A 12,892-nucleotide genomic window follows, 5' to 3' on the forward strand; every position below is an offset into this window, starting at 1 on the left:
AAACCTGCGTTTTGCTGAATTCAATCATGCCTTATGATTACTGAATGCACTTTCATGTAATTGCAACCTTATGTGTTCCTTACTAAACCATCAAACTCACATATTTTAAAATGCTATATGTTTAATTGCATCTTTTATTAAGGACAACGTATCATGTTTGGTGTTTAAGATAACATTCTTTGCTTGTTCTTGATATAACTATATGTAACATGGTAAGTTTCTTTCAGTATCTTTAATTTTGTTTTAAACCTGCCACTTATATAGTCGACATTATGTCACGATGAATTATTAATTTTGATCAATAATTGGCGAATTTGATGTGTCTTAGGATTCATATGCTTCAATATATTCACTGATTACAAATATAATGCAATACATGATCATTGCGCATCGACAACGAAGATGACAACGATTGCGATATTATAGTCGCATGTGACAGTACGCACTAAGCAGTTGGCAGTAAGCATAATGCGGGTTGCAATAATTTGTGTTCATATTATGACAGCAGGTGTCGCTTTGTCGGTACATCCCGGTATTTTCCGGATGATCCCGTATTTTGGCACATAGAGTAAAACAAAGTTACGTCCCCTTTATACAGGGGCGTATACAGAACAGTGTTAGTTGGGGACTGACATGTAAAGGGAAAATTTACTGAAAAACAAGAGAACACGATGCGACAGACGAAAAGTGCATGTTTTTGAAGATTCCGCCAGCATGTGGAAAAAATGTTATAGATGTCTCTAATAACTCATCCTACAAGTGGCAACTCACCTCTTATACAATTGTTTACATTTTTTTGAGCGTGTGTGATAGTCGTATGACTATGCTCAAACTTACGGTGGCACAAAGGTGACATGTGTGTGTTTTTATTTATCTCGTGCGCACGAGATACGGTGTCGTGGCCACGGGTTACTAAGTCGTGGCCACGAGATAGTTAAGTCGTGGGAACGAGCGAGTTACTAAGTCGTGGCCACGAGATAATTAAGTCGTGGGAACGAGATGACTAAGTCGTGGCCACGAGTTACTAAGTCGTGGCCACGAGATAAATAAGTCGTTGGAACAAGTTACTATGTCGTGGCAACGAGAAAGTTTAGTCGTGGCCACGAGAAAGTTTAGTCGTGCGAACGAGATAAATAACCAATCAAATTACACTATTTATATGAATTTTCCTAACAAGGATGCCCCTACTTCTCCTGTCCGTAAAAGTGCCATTTATACAAGTTATTGATTGGTCAAAGATTGAGCGTCATCGTGACCCTGATTTCTGACCAAATTGACCAAAAATTATTAGGTGTCATCTATTGATCTTTTTAGGTTATATAAACTACGGCTTATTCTTTCTAAATCATTCATCAGACAAGGAATTTACATGAAGTGTCATGTTTATCTGACCCGTGACCTCAAACATCCTTATAGGATATCTACTGTCCATGGGCAATGTCCCTACCTAATAAAATAAACCAGGACTAAGTCCCTCTCAAGTTATGGTATAAACAATGTTAACAGGCCGTTGTACGTACAAAATGACCAATTCTATCATAGAATTATCCCAACAAAGGGCTATAACTTAGTCAAATTAATGTCAAGTATCAAGTCATGTATCAAGTTCAAAGTGAACACTTCAGTATTTTCAAAGATTAATGTTGCACGTAAATCTTTAAACAGAAATTTTCTAAGTTTAAAAAATCATGGTGTAATCTGATTTAATTATCTCGTCTGCACGACTTAGTTATCTCGTTCCCACGACTTAAACGACTTAGTAGCTCGTGGCCGTGACATAGTATCTCGTGGCTACGATATAGTATCTCGTTCCCACGACTTAACTATCTCGTGGCCAAGTATAAGTAACTCGTGGCCACGACTTAGTACAGTACAAACTTGATTTTTTTTCTGTAAAATAAAATAAATATAATTTGGCTTCACACAAATATTGTGCTTTAAATCCTTTACACTGTAAGTGGGCAGTATGAATATACATATATAGTGTATATATATATGGAAGTTTCTTTTAAAGACAGGCACAACTTTACTTGACCCGTAATAAGGAAAGCAGATTCCTATACATTATGTGTATGTGTTTTTATTTAAATAAAACATATTTAGTGAGAATTTTATAGATTTCAATAAATTTCTGTAATAAAAATATGTTACTGAAAGATGTGCATAGTATATCATTAAGCACAAATGTATGTGAATGTGGTGGTGTGTGCGGGATGTCTGATCTATAATCAGACACACATATGCCCAACATTTGAGCCGCGTCACGACAAAACCAACATAATGGGTTTGCGACCAGCATTGATCCAGACCAGCCTGCGCGTCCGCGCAGTCTGATCAGGATCCATGCTGTTCGCTTTCCAACTCTTTTACAAGTAGAGAAACTGATAGCGAACAGCATGGATCCTGATCAGACCGCGCGGACGCGCAGGCTGGTCTGGATCCATGCTGGTCGCAAACCCATTATGTTGGTTTTGTCATGACGCGGCTCAATTGTAATTGACTATGCACATGTTACAAAAATAAACAACTTCCTTCTTTCCTTATTATACATGTATATTTTAATGTGTTACATACCTATTCGCCACTATTAGTGACTCTGAGACATTTATTAAGTTAAAAGGCCAATAATGTTTGCTTTTTAATGTCCAAGTCATTAGATAAAGACCTTCGCAGTACCTAGGCAGGTGCTTAACAACTGGATGACAGCATTTATAATATGTTTTGGTAAGGGAGTACACTAAGAAGACTATTGCATGAAACTGACACGTATATATTCCATCCCAGCTCATGAACGTATATTTGGCCTTAATCCGCCACTGTACTTATAACTGCCCCATACGAGCATATTTTTTCTATTAGACTGTATACATATATAAAATTATATTGCATAATCCTTTGCTACTTGTATTTATATTCTTTCAACTGCAATTTATGTATTAAGCGCTTAGTACGTATTTATATATACATGTACGCAGTATCTATACGGAAAATTCCGATGATAGGCGAATCGTGGAAAAATTCCGTTGATATCGATAACAGAGTTCTCGCCCCTTAACAGTTCACAAATCGCCAGATATAGTTTATCACAATGTAAGATGATCAAACATAATCCACAAAGGCTCAGACACCGAGCTTTATTAAGCATAAACACTGAATAATGGATATATGCAAAAGCTAATAGTAATATCGCCATGCGAGCTATAAATCAAATAAGTCACATTTTAACAAAATCCATCAGGGAACAAAAAATAGTCAATTTTAAATGACTTCTACATAAAAGTAATACAAAAAAAAAACTAAAACTTAAATGGTTTGTATAGAACATGAAGAAAGGTAGCTTATACATAAAGGTATATGACGTTAACATTTTAGTATTCCAAATGGTTTGTTCCAGTTTAATAGTTATCACTCAATGAAAGAATTGGTCACTACGAAATGTTTGAATGAAATAATGATAAATGGAATCCGGCATAATGCAAAGTTTAAATATCATAAAGCAAGATGGAATTAAGCATAATGCAAAGTTTAAATATCATAAAGCAAGATGGAATTAAGCATAATGCAAAGTTTAAATATCATAAAGCAAGATGGAATTAAGCATAATGCAAGTTCTAATGTCATGTAGCAAGATAGAATTAAGCATAATGCAAGTTCCAATGTCATCAAGCAAGATGGAATCAAGCATAATGCAAGTTCCAATGTCAACAAGCAAGATGGAATCAAGCATAATGCAAGTTCCAATGTCAACAAGCAAGATGGAATAAATGCATTAATTCTGTTCCATAGAAATTTTACATTAAAATCTCTTTGGTCTTATTTTAATCTAATTATATGATGTACATTATTCACCTAAAAATAAGAAATTAAATCTTCACAAAATAAATGTACTGAAAGCAACTTAGATTTACTTTCTCACCTTTTGCATACAATAACCCAATAATTACCCATTTTTCACACCTTGGGATATAAAGTGTCATACCTAAGAGCATTCCAACAAATTTAAGATCTAAGTAGGTATCATGGACTTTAATATCAATGGTCTCAATAGTGGGGTCAAATAAAAAATAAAACAAGGAATTGGAACTGAATCTGGTGGTCTTAAAAGTGGATAAGCGGGTGGTCTTAATTCTGAATCATGTAACCAATGACATAAAGAGCAGAAAATTCTGTTCTTTTTAAAAAAATGGTCTTAATAGTGGGGTGGTATTACATTCGGGGTGGTCTTAAGTAGGGATTCTACTGTATAAAGCCTAATTTGATTCCAGCACAAAGGCAATGCAACTGACCTAATGTAATTTTTTAAACTTGCAAACACAACACTACTAGATCTAATAAATCTGTTCTTTTCTGTCACATTTTTCTCTTTTTCATGTATTAACATACAAATAACCTAATTGCATTTCTTATGTATATTTTTTTTCATTTCTTCAGATTTTCTAAGACAAAAATACACCCTTCGGTCTCTCCTAATTTGACATTATGTGTAGCTTTCAATAACAAAGATAACTGAGCCATAGACTGCAACATTTCAAAGTCAATGTTACTATTTTTAGAACATTTGGCATTGACTTCCTGTCTGTTGATTTCAGTCACTTCCTCTTTGCATTGAGAACTACTTTTACAGTCAATGTTTTTGACTTCATCTTCACAGGTTTGTTTATCATTTCCTTCAGAACTTGTAACAGTTTTAGGTGACAAGGTATTTTGATTTGTCAAAGTTTTGGAACACAATGTGGTGACAAACTGTTCATTATCAGAACTTGTAAGTAGAACTATTTTCTGTTTAGGTTTCACAACCCTGAAATAGAGAAAAGAAAATACTTTAATGATGTATTTTAGTTAAATGTAGCATTTTCAAAAGATTTCATGCACTGCTTCCATTTTCAATTGGAACATTTTGATGTCTATTCTTAAGTCAAAAAGTTGCGATTGATCTGTTATCAGAATACCCAGGAAATTATCATTGAGTTACATTAAAAATGGCAGCGCCAAAGTAGAAATGACACTGAAAATTTAGAATTCTATATACTTTTTAATTGCTTTTTATTTGATTTCCTTTCAAATATACATGCATAGTTTACAGTCGTGCAAGCCAAAGCAAGGACCCACTTTGCGGACCCAGTCTTTGACTTTCTCATATAAACATATTGGAATTTTGTACATACAACAAATTTTCTAAATAGCCATTTTCTAAATTAAATGTCAATCATTCAAAGAAAATTCCTTATAAATTTAATTTTGAAGAAAATATTTACTGAAGAAAATATTTACTTATGTACCTTACCTTACTTAAAATTTAAATAACAGGGTTCAGGAATTTTTTTCTGTCTAAAAAGTCCCTTTGCAATGACTGCCATGACTTTATTTGTTTCATTCTTAAATCCTACTTTGAGCCTAATTTAAATGACTAACAAAAGTGTCACATTTAGAATTTAAAATTGCAATAATGAGATACAATTATTAAGATTTCCTAGTTCATAAACCACAAGGGTATTAAATAAAAATTTTGAAACTTCAACTTGCCTAACTAGTTCTGACAACATCTCGTAATAAAATGTATGTAAATTTCCGGTCACAATGTGGTTTTGACCAAAAGGTGCATCTGTAACAACACCATCCACACTGCTGTCAGGGAGGGGTATATGTTTGGTATCTCCATGAACCAGGGATATACAACTGTTTCTCTGGTTACAATATACCGTATTTTCTGCAGCAAGTCTTAACTGAGAAATATCATTGTCCATTCCAATATAAACAGCAGTCTGTAATGGTAAGAGAATAAATAAAGGTACTTTACTTCATGTGTACGTCTATGTTAATTTGACAGGTTTGTATAAGCAAACAAATATTTCAGTTCCATCTTGTAGTAGTCCAAGTTGATACAAAACACATAAATATTATCTCCATAGTGAAAACAATTATAAAATTATCCAATTTCAGCTCAAATCCAATCATAACTTACATAACTAATGGTTAATTGTATACACACATTGCAGACTTGTGAAACTTAACATAACATGCACTCGAGCCAAATATGGGTCCAATATTTAGTAGCTTTAATTGGGCCAAAATCATGTGGTCCTTTGCCAAAGGTTTAAAAATTATGTGGAGAACATAAAATATACAATCCTAGCAAAGCAAAGTGTAGAATTCTCAAGAGCCATACTGTATTCCTAGAAATGTTCATGGATACAATATTTCGCGTTTTTCACAACGTCGGCATTTTCGCGGAGACAAACTTTTGGGGATTTGTAGTTAACTCGAATTCCGCGAATATTTAGTCTCTACGGCCTAAATTACAGTTTTTGGAGGCTACGGTATAAACCTACATGTATTTTATGTCCAAAACATAAAAAATAATATCAAAATAAAATTTTTCCCGGTCTCCACTCTGGTATATGCGCATGCAGTATAGCCTATTTTCCAGTTATGAATGTCACATTAATGATTCAGCAATTCATGCAATTCATGATTGACCTTAACACTATATTAACTAGAACGAGTGTATTACTAAAAAGTAGCTGGAAATTTACCGGTTTATTTTTCGGTCCAGACGTCTGGATTTATATAACGGTAATGTTGTGCTACTTTAACAGTATTCGACTGTACATCGCTCTCATTATAATTTATCATTGATGCACTTGATCGCTTTTGTATTTTTAACAAAGGATTACACCCACTTCAAGCAAATAAAATCCAAGTCATTCAATGTATGCAAACTGTAAATGCTTTTGAATACGCCGTGACTAGCGAATAACGTCAATAAACATGATAATTACAAATAATTGACATTTTTTCTTTCAGGGTCTTTTTGTTATTTGCATTATTGGTATTGTAATTTTGTCATTGCATATTAAACCCCGTATGTATCCGCTGATAAGATTATAATAAAAATTCTGCATGTTTATGTTTATATTTGGTTGAAGCTAGAAATGTTCGCGGATTTGTTATAACTGACATATTCTTGGCTATAAAGATTCGCGGAATCATGCCTACCGCAAAAAGCGCTAACTTAAAACGCGCGAAATCTTTTCTAGGAATACAGTATTTAGGGGACAGTATCCTACATGTGGCCATTATGAAAGATGTAAAATAAAAGAAAAAAAAATCATTGTAATGTCCTGGAAACCTCCATATATGCATGTTTCTGAGCAATACAGTGTGTCTTACACTAAATTGCTAGGTATCATATTTGGCCAGTACCAAATATTTGACTCACTAGATTACTTGGGCCATTGTCGGTTGATTAACATGTAACATAACATGATAAATGTTAAAGTTCGGCCATGGGCATCAAGCGATGTACTTGGGCCAATATTCAACAAATTGGCTAGAATCAAATGTATTACAAATATGTGATTAACAAGAAAATATACAAACCTTGCACACATGTAAAGCCTCAATAAGAATGGTAGCAGAGCCGCACATAGGGTCCAATACCACATTACTGGGGCCAATATCCAACAACCTGGCCATTATCCAAGCAATGGGAGTCCTCAAACCACAATGCTTTATGTACGATCTTTTAGAAAGTGGAATGTTTGTAAGTGGAACTCCTACAGTTATGGTTTCATCACCCAGGTGAATGTTTATTTCATATTTTGGATGTCTCAAGTCAATTTTCCATCCTAGACGTTTACTTATTAAAACTCCCATTTGTTGTGATGTTCTCTAAAATGATAAACGTTTTAAAGACTTATTCATATATCTTTAGGGCTAAATAAAATAAATTTGCATATAAAGACAATAGATTAAGTTATAGTTAAGTCATAGTTTAAAGTAAATGTTGGTATAAATACAATGCTTCTTTTACATTTCTGTCACATTTCTCATATGAAATGAAGTAAGTCCCTTACATGTCTATATGCCAATACTGTTTAATTTAAGACCAACAAAATTCAAATTATATTACTATAAATAGTTTCTGGATAAAATAACAAGAAACATGTCCAACTGGTAGGAAAAAAACTTTGATGTAATAGAATGCTGTAAAATATACTGATGGATAGGAGTTACAAGAGATGTATAAGAGACAACAAATATTTTAAAAAATGTAAAAAAAATAAAAAAATACATTAATTGCATAAGCTACAATAAAAAAGAGAAAGAGTATATTCAAGTTTTTTTTCTATAAACACAGGATACATAGAGGATATTTGTTTGTTTTGCATGTAAGATTGAAATATAATTTCACTGAGTGAACACCAGATGCAATATTTTCACGAGTGGCGTAGCCACGAGTGAAAATATAATAGCTGGTGTCCACGAATGAAATATATTTCAATCTTATATGTAAAACAAATAAATTTTCTTTTTATTTCATGCGTTTTAAGTAATTTTAAGTAATTTTTACTGATTTTGCCGCGTAACGTCGCGCATTCTCCTTCGTGACGTCATCACATCATGACGTCACATCAACAAATTTGAAATATAGTTCTGTTAAATTTCTCTAATTTTGTTACATTTTTAGCATAATGTATGGTGACATCGACTTTCTTTTCCGAAAAAAGCAAAATTTACGCATGACGGCATTTATTTTTGCCTGTTATTCCATTCAGTTTTGATTTTCTTTTCATCCGCATTCAGATATAGTCCGGCTACAGTGAAAATTATATTTTATAAATTTCACTAGTGGTTTATCAGAATATAATCATCTGATATATTACAATAAAACACTGGAAAGCATGAAATAAATTTTCATTTTAGTGATATGAAATTAAATATTTCATGAGTGAAATATGAAAATTTTTCATAACACAAGATGAAAGTAAATCCTGTATTTTTTTCTTTCATCAATATGAGACAATATTTCATTTATATAGAGGATATTTGTTTGTTTTGCATGTAAGATTGAAATATAATTTCACTGAGTGAACACCAGATGCAATATTTTCACGAGTGGCGTAGCCACGAGTGAAAATATAATAGCTGGTGTTCACGAATGAAATATATTTCAATCTTATATGTAAAACAAATAAATTTTCTTTTTATTTCATGCTTTTTAAGTGATTTTAAGTATTTTTCACTGATTTTGCCGCGTAACGTCGCGCATTCTCCTTTGTGACGTCATCACATCATGACGTCACATCATCAATTTTGAAATATAGTTCTGTTAAATTTCTCTAATTTTGTTACATTTTTAACATGATGTATGATGACATCGACTTTCTTTTCCTAATGAATCACAATTTACGTATGACGGCATTTATTTCTGCCTGTTATTCCATTTAGTTATGATTTTCTTTTCATCCGCATTCGGATATAGTCCGGCTACAGTGAAAATTATATTTTATAAATTTCACTAGTGGTTTATCAGAATATAATCATCTGATATATTTCAATAAAACACTGGAAAGCATGAAATAAAAGTATATAATATTTTTTAAATTATACTTGGAAGTAAAAATATTTTGTATAAAAATCATACCTGTACATTGAGCTGTTTTCTAGCATATCCTGAAAATCTACAAGAAACTCTAAATGTTTCTTTAAAGCAGTGTTCTTCCATTTTTCTTCTCTTTATTGAATGTGGATGTTTATTGGTCACAGAAATGTCCTTGGTTGCTATAATGCTAGGGCTGAGTGTCTGCTTCTTGACACTGGTGCCAGTTTCTGACATCTTAGTGTCATTTTGTAACAGTGGTACAGCTGCAGTGATTCCGGTTTCTGACATTTTGGTTTCATTATGTAACAGTGGTACATTTCTACTGATGCCAGTTTCTGGCACACTTCTGTCATTATCAGAATGTACCACAGCATTATTGGTGCCAGTTTCTGACAACTTTTCTCTTATGTCATAGCCTGGTGTATCAAGTTCTGACATTTTTCTTTTATTGCCAGTTTTTAAAATACCTGTATCAAGACTGTTCTCTAAAATTTTGACAATGTCTGTTTTGGGAACATCAAATCTCTGGTTTTCAGCATTTGTGTCATTACTTATTTCAACTCCTTTTTCTGTCACCTTGTCAGTTTCTGACATCACCTTGTCAGTGTCTGACACTAAATGATCCTTTTCCAGAGCAAATCCTGGCTTAAAATTTCTTGCTTCAGATTGTTCTGCTTTATTACCATTGTCAGTATTTGATGCAAAACATTCAACATTCTGTTGTTTATTGGTTACATGGATGCCTGTATCATACCTGATATCAGATACAGGATTCTGGTTGGAAGGTAGATTACATGTTGAGAGATGTTTCAATGTGGAAAGACATTGCTCCCAAATATCTTTATCGTTCAGTCTTGTATGCAATAATGTCAACAAACCTCGCCTGTCTAAAAAATGAAACAGAAATCAAGTCAACAGGCCAAGGTTGTCTTATGATGAAAAATAATAGATATTGAATAGACAAAGATCTTGGATGCACACTTTGTCTACTTAAAAGCTGAAAATTAGAAGTACAAGTAAAATATGCAGAATCATGTACAAAAAACTTTGTAAACAAACACCCACCCCCTCCACACATATCATTGGGGGATAGCATGGAAAATGAGACAAGGCTACATGTATCTACAGTCTGTACTGAAAAAGAAAGTAAATATAGTGGTCTTATTTTGGCACCAAAATTGCCAATGATATATCTAACTCTCTGTTTAGAACATTTAACAATTGGCCCCAACCTGCGTGCAAATAATTTAAGATTTCAAGTGTCTGCTTTTCCTGCAGCCTGGGTCACTGGGTTGCAATTGAATTGTGTCTAAGGTTAGAACGTACCTAATTTTGAAAAGTTTTCATGGAGGACCTGAACAAAAACCCTCTCTACTGTTCTCAATGACATCAATTTTAGCTTTACATCCAATCCACAGTTGTTCACAGTGAAATACAATTTTCCATCAGTAGAAATTACCTGAAATGTAAATCATGCAAATCTGAAATTAATTAAAAATTTAAAAAAAAATATCTGGATCTGGGTTAACTTGAATGTACCAAGAATCAATCAGTTCTGAAATTATTTGAAATATATTACAGTTTACATTAAAACACTCGACATTATATAAGACAGATTTTCCAAAGAGAACTAGGTTTATTATGTAAAAAGGCAGTTATTTTACTATATGTATTTACTGTACGGCTGTTTTGTGTTGCTAGGTGACAGGTGTTGTTTTCATGCCAAAATAATAGCCTGGGATAAGCTTATACATGCCTAACCCATTGAATAAGGGCACTTTGCTGTCATTAGAAAATGTTACAGGGGATATGCAGCTTTCAAATTATTATTCTTATTATTATTATTATCATTTGAATGTTTTGTAGAGATTTCTGAATAAGTTTGATTTGTAGTAGTTATAAAAAAATCTTTGAAAATAACGTATTTTTTTTCACAGACAAAAGCGTTAATTAATTGACCTCAGAATGTCACACACACAAAATCTTATTTAATATTGTAAGTACAAATGTTGTCCAAGCAGAAAGTCGGTGGGCTAAAATGACTTGAAAAGGCTAAATAAACTGATTTTCACAAATTTGATGTAGTACTTGCACTCAAACATCGCGTTCTTTAAATTAAACGTAAAAAAGGAATAATTCGCAAGGCTTTGCTGAGCTATTTCTGCATTGTAAGATGCACAATCTTTGCTGATAGAAAGGTTATAATACTAAGTCATACCAGACATAAAATACACATTATTCAGTTATGTGTTGCAACCCACATTTGATCAAAATAATTAGACTACTTGTTAACAAAACACAATTGTTCTATTTACCAAGGACTGGCTTTTGTATAGAGGTATGACTGTACTTGTATACTGCGCAATATCTTTGGGTAAATGGCAAGTATGGCTTATGTCACGGCTTATATAAAACCATAAAAGACAGGCATTAATCAAATATCTTTTGTAACATATGCCTATGTAAAAACCATCCGGACATTGCAACAGTCCGCACAGAGATATTATTTAAGTTAATTTATACATGTAATAGAAAGAGCATCGAAACACGAGGCTATCTGATTTATACGAGGGGGCGTAGCCCCCGAGTATAAATCAGATTGCCAAGTGTTTTGATGTTATCATAGTCAAACATAAAAACACGTTCCCTGTTGTCACAATATGAAACCCCGGAGAAAAGTAACCAATGCCTGTAATTAAGCTTGCCTTTGCCTTGGGAGAAGTGAATTGATTACAGGTATATATAAGCCATTTCCAACAGCCCTGCAGTTGTGTTAAACCTTTAGCAATCATGTGGTAATCGTAAGGTCCGAAGTTCAAGTCCCAGTCAGTGCTTTTTTTGGCATTGGTCTGTGATTTTTCAGGTTAACAATAACAATATACTAGGATAGTACATGTAGGCCTACCTCTACATCCTGACCAAATTGTTGACTTATTTCTTCTCTAACAAAATTTTCAGTCCCTCTTCCTGCTGTACAATAAAACTGCATCCTTTCTTATGTCTGAAAATTTGAAAAAAGTTCGGCAACATTAGTTCATAATTATGTTGACAGAAAATAGAGAGCTCAATAGAATCATAGATGATAAGTATATGTATGATGAACTAAGCTAAAATACAACAACAAAAAGCTGACGAATGTCACTTGGTAACTGATCAGTGATCTATGCCAAAAAGTATCAATTTCATTTTCACCAATAATGTGCCGTAAATGGCGTATGTAAATATAAGGGAAGTAACTCTGTAGTCTCTTTAGAAATCCCGGGATCGCATATAGAAAAGCCGGGACCCGGGATCGTATTAAACATATAGTAATCCCGGGAATTGACCACCTACTCTCGGTGTATTATTATCATTATCATTATTATTATTATTATTATTATTATTATTATTATTATTATTATTATTATTATTATCATTTGAATGTTTTGTAGAGATTTCTGAATAAGTTTGATTTGTAGTAGTAGTTATAAAAAAAATCTTTGAAAATAACGTATTTTTTTCACAGAC

General features: G+C 33.1%; 1 protein-coding gene across 1 annotated transcript; it reads right to left on the reverse strand.

The window, feature by feature from the left end:
* Positions 1-3,790: 3,790 nt before the first annotated feature.
* On the reverse strand, positions 3,791-12,662 carry LOC132721817 (uncharacterized). The gene is made up of 7 exons (XM_060706187.1): positions 12,578-12,662; positions 12,291-12,386; positions 10,712-10,844; positions 9,428-10,272; positions 7,381-7,671; positions 5,524-5,762; positions 3,791-4,798 (listed from the first exon to the last, which is right to left on the reverse strand). Exons 2-7 carry the CDS (start codon positions 12,372-12,374, stop codon positions 4,420-4,422), a joined length of 1,971 nt encoding a protein of 656 aa, XP_060562170.1. The 5' UTR covers positions 12,375-12,386; positions 12,578-12,662; the 3' UTR covers positions 3,791-4,419.
* Positions 12,663-12,892: the final 230 nt, after the last annotated feature.

The sequence above is a fragment of the Ruditapes philippinarum genome, unplaced genomic scaffold (assembly GCF_026571515.1).
Source record: "Ruditapes philippinarum isolate M1 unplaced genomic scaffold, ASM2657151v2 ctg8214_1_1_1_1, whole genome shotgun sequence".
NCBI classification, from domain to species: domain Eukaryota; kingdom Metazoa; phylum Mollusca; class Bivalvia; order Venerida; family Veneridae; genus Ruditapes; species Ruditapes philippinarum.

Coding starts and splice junctions, on each gene's coding strand:
- LOC132721817 (XM_060706187.1), bottom strand. CDS start 12,374: ATGCAGTTTTATTGTACAGCAGGAAGAGGGACTGAAAATTTTGTTAGA. Junction 10,273..10,711: donor TGAAAACTTTTCAAAATTAG/GTACGTTCTAAC, acceptor TTCATTTTTTAG/ACAGGCGAGGTTTGTTGACA. Junction 4,799..5,523: donor ATGTTGTCAGAACTAGTTAG/GCAAGTTGAAGT, acceptor TCTCTATTTCAG/GGTTGTGAAACCTAAACAGA.